At 28.8% G+C, this 26,591-nt stretch overlaps 4 protein-coding genes across 4 annotated transcripts; 1 reads left to right on the top strand and 3 right to left on the bottom strand.

Annotated features, from left to right (window-relative positions):
* Positions 1–1,542: 1,542 nt before the first annotated feature.
* Positions 1,543–16,999, bottom strand: LOC111027131. The gene is made up of 2 exons (XM_022305352.1): positions 15,765–16,999; positions 1,543–1,892 (listed from the first exon to the last, which is right to left on the bottom strand). The coding sequence occupies exons 1-2, from the start codon at positions 15,802–15,804 to the stop codon at positions 1,660–1,662; spliced, it is 273 nt and encodes a 90-aa protein (XP_022161044.1). The 5' UTR covers positions 15,805–16,999; the 3' UTR covers positions 1,543–1,659.
* On the top strand, positions 13,274–18,046 carry LOC111027130 (class E basic helix-loop-helix protein 22). The gene is made up of 5 exons (XM_022305351.1): positions 13,274–13,588; positions 13,807–13,893; positions 15,169–15,369; positions 17,016–17,298; positions 17,452–18,046. The coding sequence occupies exons 3-5, from the start codon at positions 15,173–15,175 to the stop codon at positions 17,560–17,562; spliced, it is 591 nt and encodes a 196-aa protein (XP_022161043.1). The 5' UTR covers positions 13,274–13,588; positions 13,807–13,893; positions 15,169–15,172; the 3' UTR covers positions 17,563–18,046.
* Positions 18,047–22,561: 4,515 nt separating this feature from the next.
* On the bottom strand, positions 22,562–23,428 carry LOC111027119 (keratin-associated protein 16-1-like). Its single transcript, XM_022305339.1, has one exon. It carries the CDS (start codon positions 23,426–23,428, stop codon positions 22,562–22,564), a length of 867 nt encoding a protein of 288 aa, XP_022161031.1.
* Positions 23,429–24,732: 1,304 nt separating this feature from the next.
* Positions 24,733–26,388, bottom strand: LOC111027129 (the record flags this gene model as incomplete). The annotated part of the gene is made up of 2 exons (XM_022305350.1): positions 24,733–24,868; positions 26,158–26,388. Coding segments are annotated over 2 exons (267 nt in total), but the record flags the coding sequence as incomplete, so codon positions are not given.
* Between the last annotated feature and the right edge of the window lie 203 nt (positions 26,389–26,591).

The following is a 26,591-nucleotide window of genomic DNA, read 5'->3' as shown; positions in this document are numbered from 1 at the left end:
CATTAGTTATTGTCTTATTTCATGTAGTGAAGGTATTATGTTTTTTTCATTCCATTCTCAAAACATTGTGCATTTTTGATTTATACTTACCCATGTTCCTTAAATTCTGTACTCGATAAACGTTTGTACACAAATGATTATTGAATCATTTTATAATATTTTAATAAGTATACACTATTAATTTGTATACACCACACACAAATACATCACAAAAGAAATGATTTAAGGAGAAATGAAAATAAACCTTGTTTAAAATTTAAATTAAGAAAAAAATAAGTATTGACCTTCATCTACAGTGTTACAAACAGACTTGTAATAATATACATAAATAGTATCATAATGATCATCCCCCCAAACGGGCATGACAGAAACCAACGGGTGCCCACTAGAAATGCTGCCAAAACAAACACACACGTGTCCCAAACCCTACAGTTCAAAAAACCCTACAGTACCACAACTTACACCTAATGGCCTCAGTTGCCGAAGCTTAAAAAAAAAAGTATCATAATTCCATCGCCGTCGATGATGAGCCGATTTTTGGGGAAAAAATAAAATCGAAAACAAGACCGCAATATGGTTATTAATAATACGTCGACCACAATACTCAATTCGAATTTTCATGTTTTTGTGAAAATATATTTCACATGAAATGTTTTAGACTTTAAACACTAATATTATCACTAACTGAATTGTGTGCATTATGCATATAACAATGTTATCGTATATTCTCGGCATAGATTTCAATACATTACTAGATAGAGAACTCCCAATATTAGTTAAAGACTGGCTGTCGGTAGGCATTATTGTGGTATTTTATTATGATACCTTACGTTATGGTAAATATTAATTATGTTACAATATATTTTATTATTTCTCAACCTGTTGTTTGAAAAAAAAAATATTTTACATTTATTAATTTATTATTATTTTATTTTATCATTAAAAATGATGATATTCCTAAACAAAATGTATGCAATGAATGAAATGTTTTGGCAACGAACCGAAAGGCGACAAACAGCCACGCGAGCTTTACTGATAAGAGATAATAATGTATAAATAATACAGGAGTTTTTTATCTAGATATCTTTCATCTATAGTGTTCCAAACAGACTTGTAACAATATTATTAATAACTTATTATATTAGCTTATATTTAGATACATACGTAAATAGTATCATGTTGCATCGTAGTCGATGATGAGCTGATTTTTAGAAAAAAAAATAAAGTACCGCTATAAATAGTCAAAAATAATAAGACCGAATAGTATTAAAAAAAATTTTTACCGTGAAAGAAATGTTTTAGCAACCGACCAAAAGGCGGCAAACTGATTTACTGATAATAATATATAAATAATAAGGAGTTTTTTTTATCTAATATAGTACAGAAATCGATGGTTTTTAAATTTGAGAAAAATATTTTTATTTGTGGAGTGGAAATAGGAAAAATGTTTATACTATATGGATTGGAAGAGTAACCCACGAAGAAGATCCCAATTGGCTCCACCAAACAATTCATTTAATAGGGAGAATAATGACAGTTTAATTAATGATTTATCATGTATTATATTTTTAATTGTAATATATTCACATTTTTTTTTAATTGTTCAGCTACAATATCGCCTACTGTTTTCATAATTACTGGAATAGTTAAACAATAACTTTATTTGAAGTATGTTCTATTTGTTTCGGGTTCTCTCGTATCTATGATATCTTCATATGATTGTGTTGTAGAAAAATCATCTGAAGTCACAGTTTCAGAAACATCATTTGCCTGTCCGATTGTAACAACTCCAGAACTGGTTGTCGTTTGCCCCTCGGAGTCAAATACTGCTGCCTGATTAATAATAACCATCGCCGATAGAACGACCAATACTTGCACTGCAAACATTTTATCTATAACACATTGTAAATACACTTTATTAAATAATAAAATATAAAGTGATACTCTTAAGTCTTAATATTTATATGTTCAATGTTGAATTTTATTCGTTAGTATATGAACATTAAAACTTTGTATGCAGAAAATTAGGTTCTTTCACAAAAAATGTCTGTTGGTTAAACTACTATCAATTTCTCATGATCTGTAAATAATACCTAACCTATATTTTTATTTCATTATCATAACTTTATAGTGAAATACCTTTTATTAAAACATAGAATTGTTTATGTCATTCTTTTAAATTTATAAGTGTTTAAAAATATTAATACCTATACAACTTATTATTATATTTTCATTTGGATTTTTTACGAATTTTTGGGTTCTATAGAAGCTATATACCATTATTGACAAAACTTTCAATGATAATTAATAAAAAATAATACAGATGTGAATAATGTTGGAAATGCATAACTCTGAATACTATCATTAGAGTCAAGAGATGTAATTTTTACCAGATTTTAAGCCTTCATGGTTACAGCCATCTCTGTTTGTCATTCACAAATCAGTACATCTAATTAATGACTAGCATATAGTTCCGTGGTGTACGTACCAGAATTGAAATTTCATTATTTTAACCTCTAAAGTATAGCTGATTGATGGTACAGTTAATATTATTTTATGTCTTGTGTAATTTTCATTCTTAGTTCCACTATTAAGTTTTTACTAAAATAACTTTCAATTTTAATTGAGATGAATAATAATAAGAACAATGCATCAATTTAATTTTAACTCAAAAAGTATACATTTGCAATAAATCTTATGCCTAGGTATTGCATTTAGATTATGATATCTATCAATGTAGGTGTAATACCCATAAAGAAATCGTTATTTTCGTGAAACTAATAATAACTATACTACATTTTTTTATATTATGTTTAATTTTTCCGTGATATAAATAAATAAGTCTGTTATTTTGAAATATTTCACATGACATTTTTCAACAAAAATATTGTTGTGCACTTATTGGTTATTATTTATATTTTATAAAATAATAAACTCATAAAGTTATGTCACTTTACTCAACAATAATTCATAAATATATTATAGTCTTAAATAATTATGAAAAAATTTACAATATTAAGAGTTGTAGATAAAAAAAATCAACATTTTTTTGTACGAGTTTTAAAATACATTATGCTTATTAGTTAGTTATGAGTTAAAAAGCAACGTTTAAATTTGTTATTGTATGGATTTGTTCGACAACTATAAGTACTCCATTTTAGTTATTATTACGTACCTAAGAAATATGTTACATATTATTAAGTATGTACCAATCTAAATTAAAATAATATATTATAAGTTCTAACCTGATATTTTGATGTTCGGAGGTTGGATAGGTAATTGAAATCGCTAATGACAAAATAGTTTCATCCGACACTCTTTAAATACGTTTTTTTTTCTATATCTACGTCTAGAGCATTTAATTAAATTTTATGTGCATAACATTTTTTTATGCATACAAACTTGATTAAATTTATGTATATTGGAGTTGCGTTTATAACTTAACACGTCGGATGTTGGTTATGACATAATTTTGCTAATCAAAATATTTAAGTGCCTACCTAAAGTGTATTAACACAAGGTAATTGTTTTTCAACTTTAACTATTATTCAGTTAAATTACTTTGAACGGTTTAAATGTAAAACACATATTGCACCTGTACTTGGTCACGTATAGATTATAAACAATTTATATCATCGAGTAGTTATGTTTAAAATTATAAGTCGACATTTTTAGTATCATTAAAGGAATATGAAAAAAAATATTCTTAAATCGTGATGATATTATTATTTTATTTAACAATTATAATAATATTAATTATTAATTAGTCAGTTTCATATACTTACAGGTAGGATATAAGCAAAAACATCAAGTAGGTACCACAGGCACGTCTCCAAATGGGAGGTTGAATTCCTAATAAAAGTCAGTGGTCTCGAACTGGCCCTCCTCAATTTTATTTTATTTAATTATTTTTAAGATTGTGGCCTGAATCCCAGGTGTATAGTATTGGACATTGGTACTCTGTATCATTGGCAATCGATAATTGGCCGTAGCGCTACTTGTAGATAATAACATGTTGTATGGATCAGAGAACAGTATAAGCTAATTTGTTCATCTCATAATATAAAAATAATTAAATTATATAATCTTAATCGAATGTATAATCTTATCGAATAAACACGTTGACCGGGATTAACGTGGGCCCATTGTTGGTTATGTTAGAGAGTTATCGCCGTATTGGAATCCCAGGGGCCAGGATTATTTATACTGATCCCGTTATTTGAAAACCAAAAATTAGTCTTGATCCCGGCGTTGCATTATCTTTGTGTGTGTGTGTGTGTGTGTGTGTGTGTGAGTAAATGAACGGTTGACTATATTGAATTATTATTGTAATATTGTGTTGTTAGTGTTAGTGTTACTGTGACTGTGTGTATGTAATATTGTAGTCTATAATTAAGATTATGATATTTATATGTATTTAGGTATATGTACTATGTATACTTATATGAAATGCATGCTGTAAAAATTGTCTCATATTTGATACCTATGTAAACCGTTATCAAGAAGAGATGTGTGTGATGTTGTATGTATGTATATATTATGTAAGAATGTACCTATGTATGAATACTATATATTATATATGTTGGTGCTATAAATTGTATACTTACGATATGTATGTGTGTATAGATTTATGTGATTATATATGAAGAATATATAATATGTTTAGGCGTCCATGATAATGATTAAAGGTGAATGTAGACCTATGTAACGAATGCTTTAGCAATGTGTTTATTTGCGATACCATATAGTTGTATAGTATGTAATCTGTAAGTAAGGTCTCATACTCTCATGGTATTTATATGTATGTGATGTTGTATGTATGTAAGTATGAAGGAATATCCATATGTGTGTACGTACGTAATATGTATGTACATGTGAATACTTAAAATTTTGATAAGCTTAGAGTAGAGGCAAAGGAAAAGAATACCCCTTAAAGGTCCGATATAATAGTCGATTCAATCGTACACCAGAATATTAGATTTAAAAAAAAGTTTATACTCATTAATTATTGCCAGTTTGGGAGGTACATGTACTTGAGTACTTCGAATTTCCGATACATCGGTGCCTGTGCTTTAACATGTCAGATTTAAGAGGGAGGTGCTCCAGAACGTACATTTTTATCCTACTGTCAATATAATATACTATTTCCTAACAATTTCACTTGCATGCTGATGCTGGTCTTTGTTATTATTTAATAATACAACGACTATTGTAGCGCGTTTCTGCTTGACGATACTGCACTTATTGCAGCAAAGTATTAAACGTATAAGTTTTTCTCTGTTGGTGATTGTCTTAGTACCTACTTATATATACTCGTACCATATTGCTCGCTGCTCGGAGCTGAAATTAAAATTAATTCAATACTCAGCCCCGTTCAGTCTCAATTCGAAATGGTATGAAAGTATGATTATATATATACCCATACAAGTATACTATAATTTATTGTATGAATATTGCACTCTGAGGTATTCAAGTACTACCTATGTAATTTTGTTTTTGTATTTGAAATACAATCATTAATAAATACGTAATTACTTACAACATTACTACATTAATAACAAATACTTATTGTATGGCATTTAAAATTTAAATAATATGTTTAATGAATTATATAAAAAATATGATATTCATTAATAATACACCTCGTATGAGTTGATAAGAAAAAATCTTTGAGGACAAAATTTTGATATATGAATTAGGAGTCTATCATTTCAACACCATATTATGGTGGTTGGTAACGCTCACTGGTGTTAAATGTTATGTAAAAGTACAAACGTAAGGACAAGGTATCAACAATTTACCTACTTGAAAATTGTAAACACATTTGGTGGAAAAACTATAAGAATTAAAAAATAAACAGCATTATTAGAAAAATAATTAAGTAAATAGTTAATTAAGAAAATATATCTGCTGAAGAAAAATTAAAGTGTGTACAAAAACGTTGGGGAAATGATAAAATTGAAAAATACATTGAGTTTTGATTTAAAAATTTCAAATTTCAAATCGATTTTAGTATTCTTACCTACGAATTGCTCAAGAGGACGTCACGACCACCTGTATTGTATCCCCCGTTGTACAAAGACCAACAATACATTTTAATCCAGATGAAGCAATTTTGTGTTATTAGTTATTAGCTTTAGCCATGAATATTAGTGGATTTGACCTATATTAAACTGAATGGTAAAAATATTATTTGTGTTTGTGCGTTATTATTTACGATATTAAAAATGTCGATAATGAGCTATAAGCATTTTTGAATATTTTGATATTTGACGTACTCAAAACTCGTCTGAAAATTAAAATATCGAATAAATTATTTTTTTATACAGTAGAGCCGTCAACACAAAATGATGTATTTCTAGTTAGATACCTTAATTTTACTTTATTACTTATTATGTATGAATTTCCATGTCATTACTGAATCAGTTAGCGAGGAAGTGTTTTTCACGTTGAGTTTCCGATCTACGTATAAATAAATTATTATGACAGTATACTTATTACACTGACACACAACGAAAAGCTTAGGAAATATCAAAATATCTATAATACGTCTCCAATGCATCAGTACTTTCATTCACGATAAGACAGTTTTGAAAAAACAAATACTTGCAATTTAGACCTTTTATAAAAAACTTAAAATAATGATTAAAGAAAGCGTAATTAAACTTTTCTCTAAATCTTAGTGTAGATATTAGTAGACCAAGAATCAAGATGCAGTTTCGCACAATTTTTTGCAAATTTTGAGCCTATCGATTGCATACTAGGTACTTAAGTCAATTCATATAAAATATTTTCACAAAATGTTGTGCTTTTAATCATTTTTACTTATGGCCAACACTTATTTAGTCATAGTCAAAGAACTTCAATGCATTTTGAGTAAATACAAATATAATCATTAAACGGGATTAACACGAATATCGTGGATACAAGAATCCAAAACTTTTTGCCTCTGCAGAAGAGACTGAGAATCGTATTCGTATATCAAATATTATTATAACTGTTATTATTAGCAAACGGGATGCCGGAAGAGTTTAAAACGTACACGCATCCTGCTGTTATAGTCACGCATTGTATAAACATAATATATTATTATATTGTATTTAGTACGGTGTCCCTACAAAAGCATTTCTGAAACTGTAAAAATAATACATAACAATAAAACTTGTATCGGCGTTGTAATTTGATCGTATTAATTTGTGCGTTGGCATTTCTGTCGAATGTATAGCCAAAGATATCACTCATGGAGCTGTTATTGACAACGACGTCGTTATAACTATTTCCATTACACGTACGATGTCAATAGTTCTAATCTGGCTTTACGAGACTTTTTATTGTTTTTCGCACCAGTGTCACTCTAGACAATATTATTATTAGCTCATAATAATATAATATACTATGTAGACACAAATGTGTTGGGCTAAATACTGTCCTCATCGAATAAAATGTGCAATTCACGTGTTGCCCCTCAATCCAGTTATTTATTTTTATATTACCTACGATGTGACTATTACATATTTATATAAATTCTTATTATTTAGTGTACATGTACTTAATAGTTTAATACGGCTGACGATTTATTGATCAAAACTACCAGGAAAATATGGCTTGCTCGGTGGTAGTAATATTTTTGAGGTTTGTCATGGTGGACGAGGGTGACGAAGATACCAAAACAATATTAATTATTATTACGATTTTTACGATATAATATAAATTATTGCAACATTAAATGTTTGATGAATCCTCCTTATACGGGCGACCGACTTAATCTGGAGTTGTATAGTGTTAAAAGTATTTATTTTTTTTTTGTAAAACTTCAACATATAGATTAAATGTGCGTTAAGTTGACATCTTAATAAAGTTATGGTAAAAATATGACTTTATTTAAAATTATTATATTTTAGAAAACATCTCTTCAGTTCTGATAATTGTTTAAGATGTTTGATGAAAGCATTTCCAACAAAATTTCAAGAGAAATTTGAATTCATACAAATTAATTAAACTTAGATACTTCAGCTTAATAGCTCAATTACGAGTTATAAGACAAAAATTCGTCAAAACATGAATATTAGAACAATATTTTAGGGCTAAAAGATGAAATTATAAAAATGAAGTATCATAATATATATTAGTACATCTCGCATAATATAATGTTCATTATTATTTACATACGTTGGGTTTATTTTTTTTTTTTATCGATTTTTTTGTTTCTTTATTTTTGTAACATTTTACCAAATTCTATTCCAAAAGAATCATTTGAAATTTCTTCCAACAACAGAATGAACAAGCTTATCCCCTAGCATATTTCAACACTGTCTAAATTAAATAATACATTGAACGGTGTTAGTTGGTTAATGGTGTGAAATGTTCGAATACCTTAAAACAAGTCTAAATACCTATTTTAAAAACTTGATTTTTTACAATAAATAATAATATAATAAGTTTCCAGTTTCCAATGACGAAAAAATTTGGTGTTGAAAAAAATCGAAGCACTTTTAGTTTTAGTTATTTCACACCGTGATGACAGACATAAAAAAAATAAAAATTAATATAAAAACACACATCATTGTAAGATCAATACATACATCGCTCTAATCAGAATCTAAAATTTTAAATTTTAAATGTCTCTAAATATTCAATATGAGTCAAAATGAGTCAAAATGTTTTGAAAATGCTGTTTAGTAAAGAAAATTGTATAGAAAAACAATAACCTCAACGAAGACCGTCTAAAGTCTGTCATTCTATATTATTACTAAGTATATTAAATTTGTATGATATAATTATTATATTGTTATCATAGTAATTTATTTTACTATATTAGTAGGTAGATAGGTGTTAAGGAAGATTGGATTTAATTTTTGCTAGAAACATTGTAGCATTTATTTTATTATTTATATTTAATTACTTTAATAGTATAATATATAATATATATTTATGTCATGTATTATTGTTATTCAATTTTGAGTCAATAAGTTAATACAGAATCATTAAAATGCTCATTGAATATTCATGACTAGAAAATGGTAGTTAAATATTTCATGATTATTTTAAGTAACTACAACTGCTCATTGTTCAGTCAATAATTTATGAAATAAATGAAAATAACAACATTTACTTTGCAAATAAATTTAAATTGTATTCTAATTATATTGGGAGGTACTTGAGATCAAAATTAAAACACTTTAAATCAAATAAAAAAATTATTTTATAAATAATATAATTTTAATTTAGAATGATATAGTAAGTTTGGTTTTTACATTTTTCTGCCACTTGAAACACATTATGGAACATGTTTTAATTATTACAATTGTATTCATTTTAAATAAGGTATAGGATATTATGATATTAAGTTATTGATACAAAGATATCTGCTAGATAGGTATATATATAATATTAATTGTTAGCAATAATGAAAAAATATGAAGGACATTTAACTGGAAGATAAAATACTGAACAGTAGGTACTCTGACATAATATTTGTGAAACTGCACAGTATTATTTGTGATTCATATCATAAAAAGTTAAAAAGTATATATAATGAATGTTTAAATAAATGTATCCCTAATACATTATTTATATATATAATATTATATATATACATGCACCTGTATCCTGTGTACAAATATATGTAATAGTGTATGGTATATGTACCCTTTTTACCTAAAGGGGTTAAAAAAAATATTAAATTCTTCTCCGCGATGTACCTATACTCTAGTTGTAAAATCGGAAATTAAAAATGCATGAGGTGATATCTGTGTATCTTGGTTTTAGTATACGTTCAAATTGTAAATTATTTCTATAGATTTTCAGAGTCAATATTTTAAAATTCTCTGAAAATACATTTAAGTCCAAATACCATAGTTAGATACCTAAGTTAATATAATATATCTAGACTTTTTAAGCGTTTTAACCCACATCGACAGGGAAAACGTTAGAAAAAGTGCATGTGAGGATGTATCTCTAATTTTATTTTACTGCGTAGATGGCACCACCAGTTTATTATGTTTTATCTCTCAATAATACGTGGACATGAGCTGAGTCTATTGCGCATAAAACAGACTTTGCTATATACTTTATCATTTTTTAAAAAAATTCAATACTATCGGTTGAGTAGTTCCCTAAACGGCCTAAACCATTGATATCAAATATCTCATTTTCATATTTATTTATTACGTATACTTATATATTATATTACTCTTTGAAATATTTGTGTAATTGTATAGGTATGCAATTACTACAAAAATTATAGTGTATACTAAACTGAAATGAGTAATGAACACATAATACATACATCATTACATACATTGAACATTATTGCATTATTTTAATGAAACTAATGCAAATTGAAATTGCCTTGTGTCTAAAAATAGCTCAAAGAGTCAAAATATATTTAAAATTTTATCAACTATGGAAAATTATCATATAAACAATTATCGACGCTTTTGAAAACTATCGTGAATTTTCAATTTTGACCTACCTAACCTAACCTAACCGGTCGCAACAATTAGATATAATTAACCACCAGGAAAAGTAACTGAAGTTGAAAATTGAAGTATTATTTCGACTTATTGTCGGACAATATTTTGTAATGTGAATAAAACCAACATATCATCTTAAAATCAATATTTTTTTATTCATTGGTCTGCTCTGAATTTTAAGTTTTTGAAACTTTTAATACGCTTATTAAATTGATTAAGTTAAAATTTTGTATTTATTTTTTGCTAATCTGTATCCATGGGGAATTAATTATTGTTGTATACGGTGTAAATACATCACTGCAGTAGGCAAATTACTCTGGGTATGTTGATTACCAGATTGTTTAATTTTTAAATTATATATATATATATATATTATAGTGGTATAGCCTATAGCTGCATGTGTTTGTGTCTGTTATTCTTATTTGCAAAATGTAATACAGTGAAATTGAGTTACCGAAAATATGTTGTCTACGCGTCTGTTTTTGAATGATGCATACGTCACAGATTGTTATCAGTAGGTTAATACCTATATTAGTTTTGTAAACGGACAAAAAAGGTTTAAAAAGGTTCTATTTGCGTCCCAATGTGCTGATATGGGTTGAATAAAATCTACCTTTTTAAGTCACTAAAATAACATAATATTAGATAGGTATTGTCTCGTTACTGCATAAGGACGCGAGTGACATCTGTCATTTATAATACCTTTTCAAATATTTTTTATCTCATATAAAATAAAAATTATTTTCTATTATTATTTATACTCTAATAAAATACCAACACGTAGGTTACTTGTAATAATATAACATTGGATGGAATTTTTAAGAAATAAAACTTTTATACAATTAAAGTAGACAAGTATTACTATATTTTTATAAAGTTTATTTCGAATACAATTTTCAAATGCACATCATGTATACATTTTTGTTTCTAATTACATAAATATTATTGTAGTTTATGACCAGTAGATAGTCAGTTACTAAAACTCTGAAAACGTAACAATTGTTTTCTGTAATTGTTTCTACAATTTCATAGCAGCCTTCTATTATTTATTATTGATTCATATACTAAGGTAACAGACAATCATTTTACTGTCTATTTTTTATTGACAGTTGCCGGCGTTTTATTAATATTTTAATCACGCTGCCAGCACAGCTTTATAAATTCACTTTTTTATCAGTAGATTTCAAGGTGGTTCCAAGGTGGAACCGTTTTTAAACAATATTTGTTCGCTTCAAAAAATGTGCAAATTCTCTGCGAATACGTTTTTGGAATTTGACTAAAATCAAGCAGTACAACTAGTTGGTCGGAGTGGGCATAAAATGGAAATAACAATATTATTGTACATTGATTGTATAGTTAAGTGTACCTTATTCGGGATCTTCATAAAGTAAGTGGCCTAGTGGTGTCCCTACTATATATAGCCAGCAATAAGTACGATAGGTTTACATAATAAATTAACAACATTTGACAGTTTGGCGCTTAAGACCTGCCGCGGATACCTACTGGGTAATTTACTTATACACTGCTAAAATAATTATATTATGTAGTTTCTGAAAAAAAATGTACATTTTAACTTTAAGTAATTGTATAGTTGTAATATGATAACTTGTTAACTTATAAGTTATGCCTACACTGTACATTTACGAGATAATTTAATTTTTAACTGGTAGGTATCACAGTGATTTCTTAATATTTTGAACAAGAAATTACACTTTAAATTTCAATATCATAGGCATAGTATTTTTTTTTTTTAAAGTTGATGAATAAATAAAAAATATTGAAGGAGTTTATATTATAAATAAACATATAATGTTGATGAGTGGAGTAAATATTGGCAAGAGGTTTGCTGAATGGGTTGTGTTCATTTCTTCTGATCTATACATAATGACATGACTAATAAATTTTCGTAAAAATGTAGTATTTTAAAATATACATCAAAAATAAAAACAATAACAATTATAATCAAACACAAAAAAAAAACCGACAAAAAATTAATGCAGCCATAATTAAATAGATCACCTATTATACATCATAGTATAAATGTATGTATGTATGTATGCATGTATGTACGTAAAATATAGGTAAATAATATAAATGTGCGTATATTATATATTTACATAACATATACAATAACAACAATTGCAGATTGGTGTGCGCGTTTTATCGACGTTCACGCGAAGTCTTACCGAAAAATAATGATGATGGTATAACGGCGGTGGCGCAGAAGAGAACGGAAAACAAAACGAAACAAAAAAAAAATAATAATAATAATAATAAATATAAAGGGGATCGGTGGCGGTGTTCCGTCGGTGCAGAGGCTCAGCCTCGGCACTGCTCGCTCGAGGGGTTGGTGGGTGGATGATAGTCGAGTGGGCGGGCGAGTACACATAATGTATTATTATACAACGGCAGCGACGGCGGTGGTACTGTTAGCAAAAGCACCACGGTAAAGGCCGCCAAAAAAAGGGTGTCGATAACTCGTGCGCCGGGCGCGGCGGGGTTACCACGGTAACGACGCTCGTCGCCGCCGAGCCGTCCGGGATCTCCCCTCTGCCGCCGCCGCCGCCGCCGCCGCCGCACCATCTGTCATCCCTTTGAAAATCACGGATTTCTGATTACTAGCTCGCCGCCGAGCGATCGTGCGGGGTGACCGAGTCGTTTGCCGCGGCGGCGGAGGGTGGTGACGGCTAAGGGCGGCGGACGGCGCCGGAGAGGGTGAGGGATGGATGGGAGAGTGGACTGCGAGGGCTTTATCGCCACCACCGCCGCGCTTTATTCGGTTTTCCAAATCCGCAGAACCGGACGAGTTTTCGGTCGTCGCGGTGCGGTGCAGTCGCGGTGCGGTGGTGGTCCATGACACCCGTTATCGACTTTTACGCGAGTCCCAAAACATTACGCACTGTCACACACACGCGCAAGCACGCTTACACGGTCGCACACATACACACGGGGCGCGCGCTTTGTCCCGCTTCATCTCGCCACCACCGCCGCCGCGTGATCACAGCCGGGAGAGACGTCGTCATCGCCGCCGCCGCCGGTCCGCTCCGAACATCGTACGACGACGAGCGCGCGTGAATATTTAATTATTTCTGTCGTCGCATATCACATACGAGGTACGTAGACGGTGTGAATAATATTGAACACTAGTTGCAATCCGAAGTAGATACAAATAATATGTACAAACATCATAATATATTTTATTATGTTCTAATAATCGATCAACGTCGTCATTATTATAAACATATATATATATATATTATGGTAGTCGATAATATATTATTTTTTACAGTCATGATTGTTGTTGTGATATATATACTATATGTTTGTACAGGGATATCGTTTTCGCTGCAGCCTCTCCGCCGCTGCCGCCACAACCACCGTTTGTCAACAAATGAAAAAGCTGTTTCCCGTGGACTCCGTAAGGATTTTATAGTTTGTTTTCATTAAAATCATATATTTTCTACTATCTCCCATAATATTTAAAATGACGCTGGTCGTTTGTTATACGTAGAAAATATACGTAGACAATAAAATAGTACATAATATTATATTTAAATTGAAAAACTGTGACATTGTCTAAGAATTCTTCAAGACGATTACCTACTTGCTTATATTTACATAGCATTCACTGAACTACAGAGCATCATTATAGCTCATAATGGGGCCATCGTATTTGGTTCTCACTTAGCTGCACTCCAATAGTATTAAATTATAAGGATAACAACTTTTTTTATATTAGAGATTAGTGTGAACCTACTTTATATAATGACTATTGCATGTATATGATAGGTTCCAATAGCAGTGGAATTCGTGTAGGTATATGATATCATCAATAATGATTATAGATTTTAACATGCTCCATTAGTGCAATGATTTTAGTTTGATTAGAAATTGAAAAACTCTGTGTAAAATATTATTTTGTCGTTTTGATTAACTATATAGGTATATTTATTGCATACCTACTAAGTTAATATTATTTTGATAGAATTGTGATGTGATGAAGTAATTATGATTTTTTATTTAGAACTTTTGTCTCCTTTCAAACTTCAGATTTAAAATTCTACAGTGTTTTCTTATAAATATTTTAATAAACATTTATGTTTTGTTTCTATTGATTATTGAACATAATATTTTTAAAGTAATGATTTTTAAGCATCTTTAATTATTAGCTAGGTATACATAAGCTACATAATATATATGTATATAAATTATAAATAAATAATTTTGAAACATTTGTGATTTTAATTTTAAATTTGATATATTTGTTTTCAACAATAAACCGCATAATACTAAGATAATCTTAATTTTATACTTAGTACATACCAGTCCTAACACCCCGATTAGTGACACCGTTTTACGTATATGTACCTAATATATATATATATTTATATATATAATATTAAGTAATATTCAATAAGTTTGATTTAATATTTTTATTTAAATATAATAATTATGTATAGTTAATACACGTCATAATCAGTATGATACATTGATACGAATAAACAGTAGATTATTTTTGTTGTGATAAGCTAATTCAATTGACCTTTTCAAAGTGTCTCCATCTTAATATCTATACAGTTGACACTTATTAGTAAGACCACAGGACTTACAATAATAGCAGTAGAAGTATACAGTGTATAGTTGCAGTCAACTTTTTACAATATTATGAGAAACGCCTTTTTTCATTTTATAGGACCATGGATTTTACTTCTAGTTCTTTAGAAACCAACGGCACGTACTTCGCATGCGAATCTAACCAAGTACCCGGCCGACGGACTCCTCTGAGCGCCGTTGGACTGGGAGGATATTATTTCCCTCAACCGTCGTCCGTGGCCTCTGACGAAAATAGCCCGGGCCCGGCTTGCCAACAATTCAATAATGGTTCTGACAACAGGTAAGCAAATCCATATATAGGAGGTGTTTCATAAGTTCCCACACGAAACGTATCAGGTGAACGGTAACATAGTAATGAACTATGTAAGTTCCTACAGGAATAATCAGCAGTACCTCAGTACCTATACCTATAAGTATAGTCCTACATGTAGATTGTAGATATAATGCAATATGCATTACTTTCTGTACCCACCGTACATAATTTGCCATGAACATTCAGTCTATTCAATCCATTTTGTTTAATTCATTACTCGTCAATTATTGAAAATTTGATTTAAGACATTTTTTGGTACTCGTCTAATATGCTATTTACCGTTAATATTTAATCTACCGTCATTTTATGTTGGTTTAGTATATCAACACGTGTGTACTATCTACAAATGTCAATTGTCTTACCTTTAGAATGCAGTATTTCTACTTTGTCACTTTTTTTCATGTGGTGCAATGTAGTTATATGTATATGAATTTCTGACCGATCAGTGGAATGATTCGAACAGGTCTTCGGTTGGTTTTTGTAACAAGCGCCACCGCTCTTCTTGAAGATGGGATAGTAATAATATATGTTAGTCACTCCGAGTGTTTTAATGTTGTGTTTATTTTTGACGTGTATCCGAAAAGTTTCTATAGTTTATGTTTCAGCACCAGTTATTGGGTACTTAAATAGTTAAATGAAAATATCCGAAAGATTAACCATTTTATGGATAAACTCTTGTTCATTTAAACTAGAGTACGCACTCCATTTATCAGAATATATGGTAGGTAGACCTTGATCAACTTCATTTGATATAATTGGTTATACTATGAGAGTATACAGTAAATACAATATTTATTGTAGATATCATACTTAACTATCATAAAATTATGGTAGATAGCAAATTGGACGAGTACCCATTTTAATTATTTAATATAAAAACAAACAAATTATAATAACGTCACCTACTACATGTAAGTTGTAAGTCTTAAGTATGAAAGAAACTTGTTTTAATATCGAAATGTTGTCATCTTCATGTGGGTGCCTGAAAAATATATTTTCAGAAAATATAAGAAATTGCATAGTTTGAATTCGTTTTATTTGTGACGGAATAAAGATATAATTTGATTTGTATGACTGTTATGAGAACTGCGTTTATCCATTTAGCTATTTAGGTATAAGTATATAACATCTGAATAAAAATTAAAATAAATAAGTAAATATACTACATTTGCATGTTTTTCACATGGAGATATCATCAGTTTAACCAGACCTTTCCATATGCTCTGCCGTGTAATACTAAAAGAGTAACAGTACGTTAAAAACCAATTATTGTTCAATGACAGTAATGTAAAGAATAAAACAATGGACAACTTAAAATTATAATTAGGTGCTTTCGTTACTGGAATTATAAAGTGAAAATATCCACTGACAACTATGAGATAATAGATATCTCCGTAAAATAAGTGATATAAACATACATATTATACTTTTTTGAAAAATCCTCTGATGATTATGCTGTACACGGTAGAGCATTTGAAAATGTCCATTACAACTGATCAGTTACCCGGTAAAAATAGTTCTGCGAACATATACAAGTATAATATACTACTTAGGCATACTCATATATTTACTATTTATAACACCATGTTTTTTTGTTTTTTTTTTACATTTAGAATACCTAACAATGGTCAAGGTACTTCGACAATGTCCGGTGTGGGAGGAAAGTCCAAGTCCAAGCAAGGCAAGTCCGTCCGGTTGAATATCAACGCCCGGGAGAGGAGAAGGATGCACGACTTGAACGATGCGCTAGACGAACTCAGAAGCGTCATACCATATGCTCACTCGCCGTCCGTAAGGAAATTGTCGAAAATTGCTACGCTTTTATTGGCAAAAAATTACATTTTAATGCAAGCAAACGCTCTAGAAGAATTAAGAAGACTGATCACTTACATACAGGTATACTTGAGAAAAATATTATTGTAAATCTTGCATCAGTTTATTATTACAGATATAAACTACCTGAATGCACTTACGACGTTTCTTGTCGTTTAATTTTTATGATTCAGTTTCATTTTAATTTCCTTATTTGTAACTTATTCTAATTTTTAGGCTCAAGGAACAATGACAATGCCACCAGGTTTTGATCTACAGGCTTCGATGTATCCCATTAAACCTTCATTGGCTTCACCCAACGCTTCACCAGATTCTCCACAGTCTTAACATGTTACACCGATGACCGCTTTTATAGCAAAAAATACAAATATAATAAGATGTAAACAATATTAATGAGTGGAAAAGTTAAACGTAAACAATACGTCGTTGCGTTGTATAATGTGATTTTCATACATTATTATTAAAACATATTATATTATATACATTACACACAATAACAATATTATATATTAAATTATATTATCATAGTTGTTATAAAAACAAATCGATTTTATATTTTTGACCTGTCTGTATGAAGTAGACGGACGTTTGAAAAACATAATATTTTGTACATGAATGCACATCTTTGTAACATAATATACTTACATTAAGCATAATGATTTTGTGTTCAAATAACCAGACTAATTATTGTTAGCCACTTTTCAATGAATAATATTATAATGTAGAGTACCAATATTTCTCACACTATAAACACATGTATCATTTAAATTTAACAATTGCTTACGTTTTCTTTATATATAACGGCAGGTACAACTAAGTTCGTGTAAATAATGATGGATGGCTTATTAAGTTAAAAATGTATTTTATTTTAACTAGCACCTAATTAGTTTATACTTTATAATATGTATTAATTTAGCTATACGTACTGCCATGCATACGATAAACTATTATTTAGTTTATAGATAGGAAAATCTAGTCACAAAAATATAATATAATATTAATACTATAATTTATTGTTTGAATATTTCATAATAATTATATTGATACATTTTAATACAATTACTGACTAGACTCATATTGTAATAGAAATAATTAAAACATGTATTTTTTAATCTTTATCATATCCAATTCTTAAACATAATATTATTTTATCAATTATTGTATACAATAAAAATAAATTTGTCTCATGTTGGAGTTATACACGTTCGGCGATTTTGTTATTATTTAAGAGGACACCACACTTTATCCCGTTAGTAAAAATTATTTGTAAAACCTGTTTTAAATTAAAAAGAACTACTCAGTTTGACTACAGATTAAAGTCGTAGCTGAGAAATCACATTTATTCATGTTACATAAAACAATATTTATTATCATAATGTTTTTTATTTGTTTGATGTCATCAATAACATCAGTTTCAAAAACATATAAATAACAGATTTTAAAGAAATAATAACTTTTTTGTTAATGAAAACAATAAAAATTAACAAAAACTCAGAACATATTAAAGTCTTCAATCTTCTTTATTGTCTGGAAACTTGGTTACTATATAAACATTATGAACTGTTGCTTAAAGCTTAAGTTATTTTTTTTCGTTATGAACCGTTTTTCTATAATATTTTCTTATTATAAAGTTATTATTCAAGAACCAGTAATTTAACAAAGGTAGGGAACCTATACCAACTAACTTACTTAGAATTAATATTGAAATATATTTGACTTACAATTTTAACTTTCTCAAAATGAAATTAAAATTGCCTCAATAAAACTATTTGTAAAGTGGGTGTGTCGTCCTCTTAATTTATTTCGTTAGAAGATATTAGTATAATAAAAAGTTAGGCACCTCCAGTAAAAAAATTAAATAGAATTGTCGAAATATCGTACAAGACTTTCTAGCATAAAAATCGTATAATATGTTGCATTGCAGGACATCATTATAATGTTTAAAATAAATTATTAAATTAGGATCTCAAATAACTTATTATACTTATCTTTTGAATAGATAATATCATAAAATAATACTCATATAGTACTGTATTATAACCTACCTACCTAAAATGTATTTAAAATTATTTATTTCAGATTTAAACGATATTTGTTGTACACAAATTATATACTTGTTTTTATAAAATAAAATAAAATAATTATTTTAAAACTACATTATTATACAACTACAACTATACCTACTGACGATTGAATTAATTTTCAAATAACCTAGTTCGACAACCTTAATATATTATACTATGACACAAAGTGTAGAAAAACGTTTTATCGTAAATTTAAATATTTAAATAAATATAATAACTATTTGGCAAAACTCTTAAACCAAAAATACTAGCTAATTATAAAAATCATTTCATATTATTGGGATTTAATATTAAAAATACGTCTTAATAGAAATAAATAAATAATTAATTAATAATGGCTTATAAAGTTATATTATTGCAACTGGTCGATATGATATGACGCAGATATCTACAGGTAATACTTTACCTTTACTTTACTTTATAATAACATAGTATTATGAGACCTACTGTCGTGCACTGCTTATAAATTATACATGATAACCTATCTTAACATAAGGCACTTACTATTGTTTTTAAGAATATATACAAATAATATTTAAATATATTTTTATTTTTACAGGAACTTAAATTTAAATATGTTGCCATGTTTGTATACCCAATAATATAATATGAAAAATAAATAAATACATACAATAACTACATTTTTAATTCTAACACTAAATTTATTTAATATTTAATATTCGTACACTGAAATAATTTATTGTTTCAAATTCATTTGACGTACCTACCAAATTATAAATTTAAAATGTTGAATGTAAATGAGCCCATTATTGATTTAACTAATTTATTTGAGTTGAATATTCCATTAAAATTATAGAGGGATGTATTAATATAACAATTAACCGTTCTATTTATCTGTCATCAATTATTATAAAAAATGTTAGCTTTCGTGTTTAAAATATTAAAAAATATTAATATAATATAATATTTATTGTATTACAATTATTGAAGAGTCTCTTAAGCAGAAATATATGTGCAAACTGAGATAAAGTTATTTTGATGTCTTAAAAATGTGTGAAAAATATTAAAATTGAAATATAGTACACGTATTAGTGAATTAAAATCTGTTTTTAAAATTAAAATCCATCCAACCAAAGTAATTAAGTTATTAATTGAGGATTTTTTTTTTACGAGTTACGTATGTCACGTGTTTTGTATTATATTTTAATATAGGTAGCCGTATGGCCTATTATATCTATTGAACTGTTTAGGGACTACTGAAAGAAAAATAAAATTAATAAATGTGTCTTTTAATAATTTTCTTTAAGAATAAGTGTTTTCAAAATAAATAAATGAATTTTGTTTTGAATAATTAATATATCTACAGTATTATTTTGCAAAACTTAAAAATATAAATAATAAAATAAATGTAATAGTATAATCAATTAGTACAATGAAAATGTATATAGAATATATGTATATATACTATGAAAAAAAAAAATTATTGCAGGTAGTTTAACTTGGAAATGGCATATTTATGTGATTATGCCTACTACCTATACTTATACCTATTTGTAGTATTTACCCCCATTTAATTTAGCTTAACGATTGCAATATTAATTTAATTTATTTTTATGTTCCACATATTTATATTATAAATATTTTTATTTTAAGTTGAAAATGAACTATTTACAATTTTAAGTAGGTAAGTAGTAAAAATTATTTTTTAGATTAGGTTTTTCGATAATATAAGGGACTTGTGTAACTATTATTATTTAAAAATCAAAAAATATTTCGTAGTCCAATTATTTAGTATTGACATGATTAATCAGCTAAATTATCAAATGACAAATTAGATAGATTAGATAGACATGATACTGTAAATTAAAGTGAAGTTAATTATATTGGGTGAATTACTATAGGTACTTTCATAACTATTTATTCGTAAGTAAAGTTACTAATAAGGTGATGGCTAGAAAACATTATGATATACTGTTTTAAAAGTAATATTTACACCTCTTTTTGCATCATTTTACTAAATATGTATTTTACATGTGATTCACTTAACTTGAATAGTAGGTAACTTCATGTTATATTATCTTATTAGATGATAATTAAAATGAGTGTTTGACAATAATTATTGTACTCAGTTTATTGGCTATAATGTTACTTTTAGAGATGTTATATAGGAACCGGAACTCTTAAATTAAATGTTCTAAAAACTTAAACCTGTACCTGATCCCATTAATGAAATAATTAATTACCTCAACTGCATAACTGGGATTGGAACCGTAAAAACCTGAAGGCCCAGTAACTATTTTTCACACATCAACTACCATTAAAGTGTACATTTCCATTGGTAGTGTTGAATATATATTATATTACATGTTTTGTTGTCTTGTTGATGTTGAAATAAATAATCTTGATGAACATAAAATTGCATGCAAATCAAATTATATCTGATACTTATTATTATTACAATATGCAAAGGTATATAATATGTTCATATTTTAAAATAATTACGAAAACCGTTTCATAAAAATGAATAACCTCAAAGGTAGCTAGGTACTATCTAAACGCCCTACCTACATATATTTTGTTAGTAACTACTAACAATGTGTCATAATGTAAATTTTAATCACAACCTTGAACCTTATAATCAAAATCAAATTTGTTTGATATTGGTGATGTAGTTTCAAAAAGTTATTTTTTGGTTTTTCATAATATGAATGTTTACTTTTGAGTTATTTTTGTGTCAATGTTTTAATACTACGGTGGAATCATCTGCATGTAGTCTTTACTAAGTACATACAGAATTCCACATATCAATAATTTTTTATAAGTTATTTTATTTTATTACGAATTGATTCACAAATAAAAATATTATTGCCGAATCTAAACCTTTTGTCATCATATTAGGTATCTAATATATAAAATCAAAAGTTGGTAAATGATAATGATTATAAGTTTTTTTAAATTGCAAGCTTACAAATAATATGCTTACGAGTCATTGATATTGGTTTCATCGACGAAATGCTCACGGGTAAAATCGAATGAATAATATTCCGATTTTGCATCCTCATATAAGGGCCTCAGTTTAATAATTTCCTTCGCCACCCCCTTAAAATCCATATTTGAAATATTGTCTAATAATTTTGAGATTGTTTTTTAATACGACCAACAACGTTCGAAAGTCCTCGGACTTGGAGATCACCGATACTTTAGATCGGATATTGATTGTATTATAATTTAGTTAAAAACGTATAATTTCATGATCCTCTGTATTGTTTTTCTATGGTAAGTTATACGTGACAGGTACAACAACAGTTCATTTTAAAATTAATTGTGGGTTCTGGACAAGGTTTCTGTTCTGTGATTGGAATAGAAACCGGTGCGTTGCTACGACAGGAACGGTCCCGTGACACTGGAACAGGCCTATCCACGGATGGACGGGCTTTGGGGCCAATGACGGCGATTGGACGTTCAGCCGGTGGACAGACAGAAGTCGGTTTTTCTGCTGGTGGACAGACAGAAGTCGGTTTTTCTGCTGGTGGACATATGGATTTCGGACGTTCAACTGGTGGACAGCAAGTGGTTGGTTTTTCGGCTGGCGGACAGATGGAGGTCGGACGCTTGACCGGTGGACAGACACTGGTCGGAAGTTTGGCTGGCGGACAGACGGAGGTCTTTACTTCCGGTTCGGTCTGCTGACATGCATTGTGCTTGCAGACTCCGTGAGTTATTATAGTCCCGATGTTGATGATGATCTGTGAAATATTACGATCTTCATGGACGGCGGACGCGGGTTGGATCGAATCCTGCTTGATATCCTGTTGACAGTTTTGCAGAGGTTGCTTCACTCCGCGGTCGGTGGTTGGCGGCTGTTCACTGCAAATACGAGCTTTTGCCGCAGCCGGCCTTACCGGGCCACGTGGCAAAACCCTTGGACTTTTCGCCTCAGCACGATTTTCCTGCAGGTTTTTTATAAAGTCCGGCGCCGACTGTGATTTTAAGAAATCGCATAGACTCATTTCGTGGGTTTTCGCACGTTCGCAGGAAGAATTGGGTGGTTTCACAACTGCCACGGGGGCTGGTTTTTCAGGACATGCCATTATCAGTTTGCAACAGCACTGGGCTGATATGCACACATCCACACCTTTTTTGCTCATCGCTTCGTTCGTGTGTTTAAAAGTGTTTCTGGTTTTGGGCGTTAGTGTTACACTGTCAAACTTTGTGTGATTCTATAGCTTAGTGATTTTCTACTCTCAATTTTCAAATATTAAGTGTAGGTAGAAATAAAAAAAATGTGTTTGTATTTTTTCCTTCAGTCGTAACAATACAACGTTGCTATGATAATGTGTCACAATAAAAATATATTATTAGATATATTAGGCTAGATGCAAAATCATACAACTAATACCTACATACGATACTTAAATAGGTATATTTTGTGCATTTATGATTATATATTATTTAATATTTATCATAATTTTCATCATTCAGAAATACATCTTAAATTATAAATATTTATAGTTGTATATTAATCTATTGTTATATTTAAGGCTGAGAATTAACGAGTTAAATGTTAAAGTTAAAGTTAAAAGTTAAATAACTAATAATAGTCTCACTTTTAACACTAATCATGGATAAAATACCTACAAGATAAACATTTAATATCGAAGGACCAGTCATGAACACACAATTTACACGAGGCACATACTCATATATCCATTCAAAAATGTACATTAAATTACCAGGAAAAATTAAAAATAACAAGCCTGGGCAAGTAAATGACAATTTTAAATTGAAATAAGATAAGTTTTTAGAAAATATTTTTAAAAGTTAAAAGTTAGTAGTTATCCTAATTTAGCTTTTTTTCTTAAAAAAGTCTTGATTGATTAATAATATAAAAAAGGGTGTAAGTGGAAGTCACTCTGACGTACATTAGGAAGGCGTCTAAGAGGTCACTGTAATGGATGGTATTAAATTTAAATTCAATGATATCATAAATCTGTGTACAAAAAACGATTCTGAGCGGAGACAGTATATCTGTCTAGGATATTTTATTTTGTTATTACTTATTATTAATATGTTAGACAGTAAATTAAATTAATATTATTATTAAATTGTTATTGATGCTGGAAAAAATCGCAATCGGGGGCTCGATATAAATCGATATCTAAAATATAGTTCTATTATATGTTTATTCTTCGCTTAGAAAATGAAATACTAACAAACCAAAATCCGTTTTGGACATTTTAAAATATAAGGTGCCTGCACACAGATTACAACTGAGTATACTTATAAGGTATTGGACACATGTGAAAAGTTCACTGTTAAATTATAATACTTTTATTATTAATACTAGCAGTTATTTGATAAAAATAATATAATGAACATAATATTTGAAGACAAAAAAAAAAAAAATGTTTAAAGCAAAAATTATAATATTAAATAATGACCTTGATAATAAAGAAAAAAAAACCTTAAAGGTGAACCAAAAAACTATTAAATTAAGCTGTTAAATTGAACAATGCAGGTAACCGCCAAGGTACCTGCATTCGTAGGTACATCTACTCGTATGGAACTTTTCTTATTTGATCATTCACCTGTAAATATTATATTGCATAAAATTAATATTTGAACATTGAAAATTTATATTTCTAAGTAGAGAATGCATCACAATTCCATAAAAAACACAATAATTCTTAATTCTTTGTTATTGGCCCAACAAAGCTAATAATTGAATGATGTAACTACATTATTGTTTATCATCATTAAAACAAATCAGAGAATTCCATCTGCTGTGTGGAAAGTGTCTCGTGTACCTTGTCATTGACTACTTTAATAAGATAATATTATGATACATTTGATGAATAATAACTTAATTTGTTGTTAAGTTATTATCGGTAGTTTAATATTATTTTGTTAACATTTCTTAACTACCTAATAATATAATAATTGTTTTGAAATATTTAAAAATTTGAAGATGTAGTCTGTTTGTTGACGGAATATTTATTTTAATTTTTTTTCTTTTAAAATTTAGATTCTAAGCGGAGATATTTACATAATTTATAATAATATATTGATTTTACAACGATGCATTTTTGTATTTGTTTTTTTTTTGTATCGAATTACTTCGATCTTCAACTATGAGCGGGTTTCTAAAAGATCACTTGATTCAGTTGGTATTTTGGTCAGAGGGAGTCAAAAATAAAAAAAGTCCATATCATTTTTAAAATAATTAGGAAAAACAATCATTTTTACTCGAAACAGTTATCTTCAAAATCGATTTTGGTTTAAGAGACTAAAGTTTAAAATTTAAAATTTAACACACCTATTAAAGTAATAGATACGTTAAATTTGTTGGATAAGAACTTAATGACAAGAACCGTATATGAGGATAAATCGTTCTTATACGAATGAATAATCGATGTCATCAACCGATAATTTAAGCCTTTGTCTCTTAAATCAACATTTTTTTTTTTTTTGTAGATAACTGTTTCGCTTAAAAATAATTGTCTTTTCAAATTATTTTTAAAAGTAAATGGGATTTTTTATTTTTGACTCTCCTCTCGCCAAAATACCAACTGGATCAAATTATCTTCCTGAAACCCACTCATAGTTGAAGATTGAAGTGCTTTGAAACCGAAAAAAAATTTATCGATGTAAAATCTATGTAGGTATTATGAACTACTGTGTAAGCCGCTTAGAATCTAAATTTCAAAAGAAAGAAAAAAATTGGTTTAAATATTCTGTTTAAAGAGTGAGATCTTCAAATTTTTAAATATTTCAAAACAACTATTATACTTTCGGGTATTTAAGACATGTTAACAAAATAATATTAAATTACCTGTATTAAAATTAAAACATGTTATAAGGTTGTGATAAGGTATACCTCATTTGGTTTATATGGCCAGGTATCAGGATTTCTTCCAATCATATATAAATATAATGAGCCATCGGGCCAAGTCCTTTGGCCCTCGGAGACATATGGAAGTTCTTTTTCTCCCAAAAGATTTGCAAGTCCTTCACATTGACTTACATCCAGTTTTTCTTCTCTTTCTTTGGAAATTGCAATGCGTATTATCCTTGTTCTGTCTTGCTTGTTGTCCTGCACATCGTACATCTGTGCGCAGAAAGAAAAACACAGATATAGAGAAAGAAAATTAATCAACCGTATCTTATAATATAATAACTCGGCTTCGCACTGGTGCAGTTTTGTCTTCAGATCATTACCATTATTAATAACATAAATTGTAGTTATTATTACTTATTACTTTTTTGTGTCCGTCTTACAAACGTACAACATGACAAACTGTACATTTACAA

Source organism: Myzus persicae, unplaced genomic scaffold, assembly GCF_001856785.1.
Source record: "Myzus persicae strain clone G006 unplaced genomic scaffold, MPER_G0061.0, whole genome shotgun sequence".
In the NCBI taxonomy this organism is placed as follows: Eukaryota; Metazoa; Arthropoda; class Insecta; order Hemiptera; family Aphididae; genus Myzus; species Myzus persicae.
Note: the sequence above shows the minus strand (reverse complement) of the source record. Positions and strands in the feature narration are given on the sequence as shown.

Excerpts from the sequence above, each read along its gene's own strand:
- LOC111027130 (XM_022305351.1), top strand. The coding sequence starts at position 15,173 with ATGGATTTTACTTCTAGTTCTTTAGAAACCAACGGCACGTACTTCGCA. Across the intron at positions 15,370-17,015 it reads AATAATGGTTCTGACAACAG|AATACCTAACAATGGTCAAG; the intron begins GTAAGCAAATCC and ends TTTTACATTTAG. Across the intron at positions 17,299-17,451 it reads GACTGATCACTTACATACAG|GCTCAAGGAACAATGACAAT; the intron begins GTATACTTGAGA and ends TCTAATTTTTAG.
- LOC111027131 (XM_022305352.1), bottom strand. The coding sequence starts at position 15,804 with ATGAAAAAAAGTGACAAAGTAGAAATACTGCATTCTAAAG. Across the intron at positions 1,893-15,764 it reads AGAAATACTGCATTCTAAAG|ATAAAATGTTTGCAGTGCAA; the intron begins GTAAGACAATTG and ends AATGTGTTATAG.
- LOC111027119 (XM_022305339.1), bottom strand. The coding sequence starts at position 23,428 with ATGAGCAAAAAAGGTGTGGATGTGTGCATATCAGCCCAGTGCTGTTGC.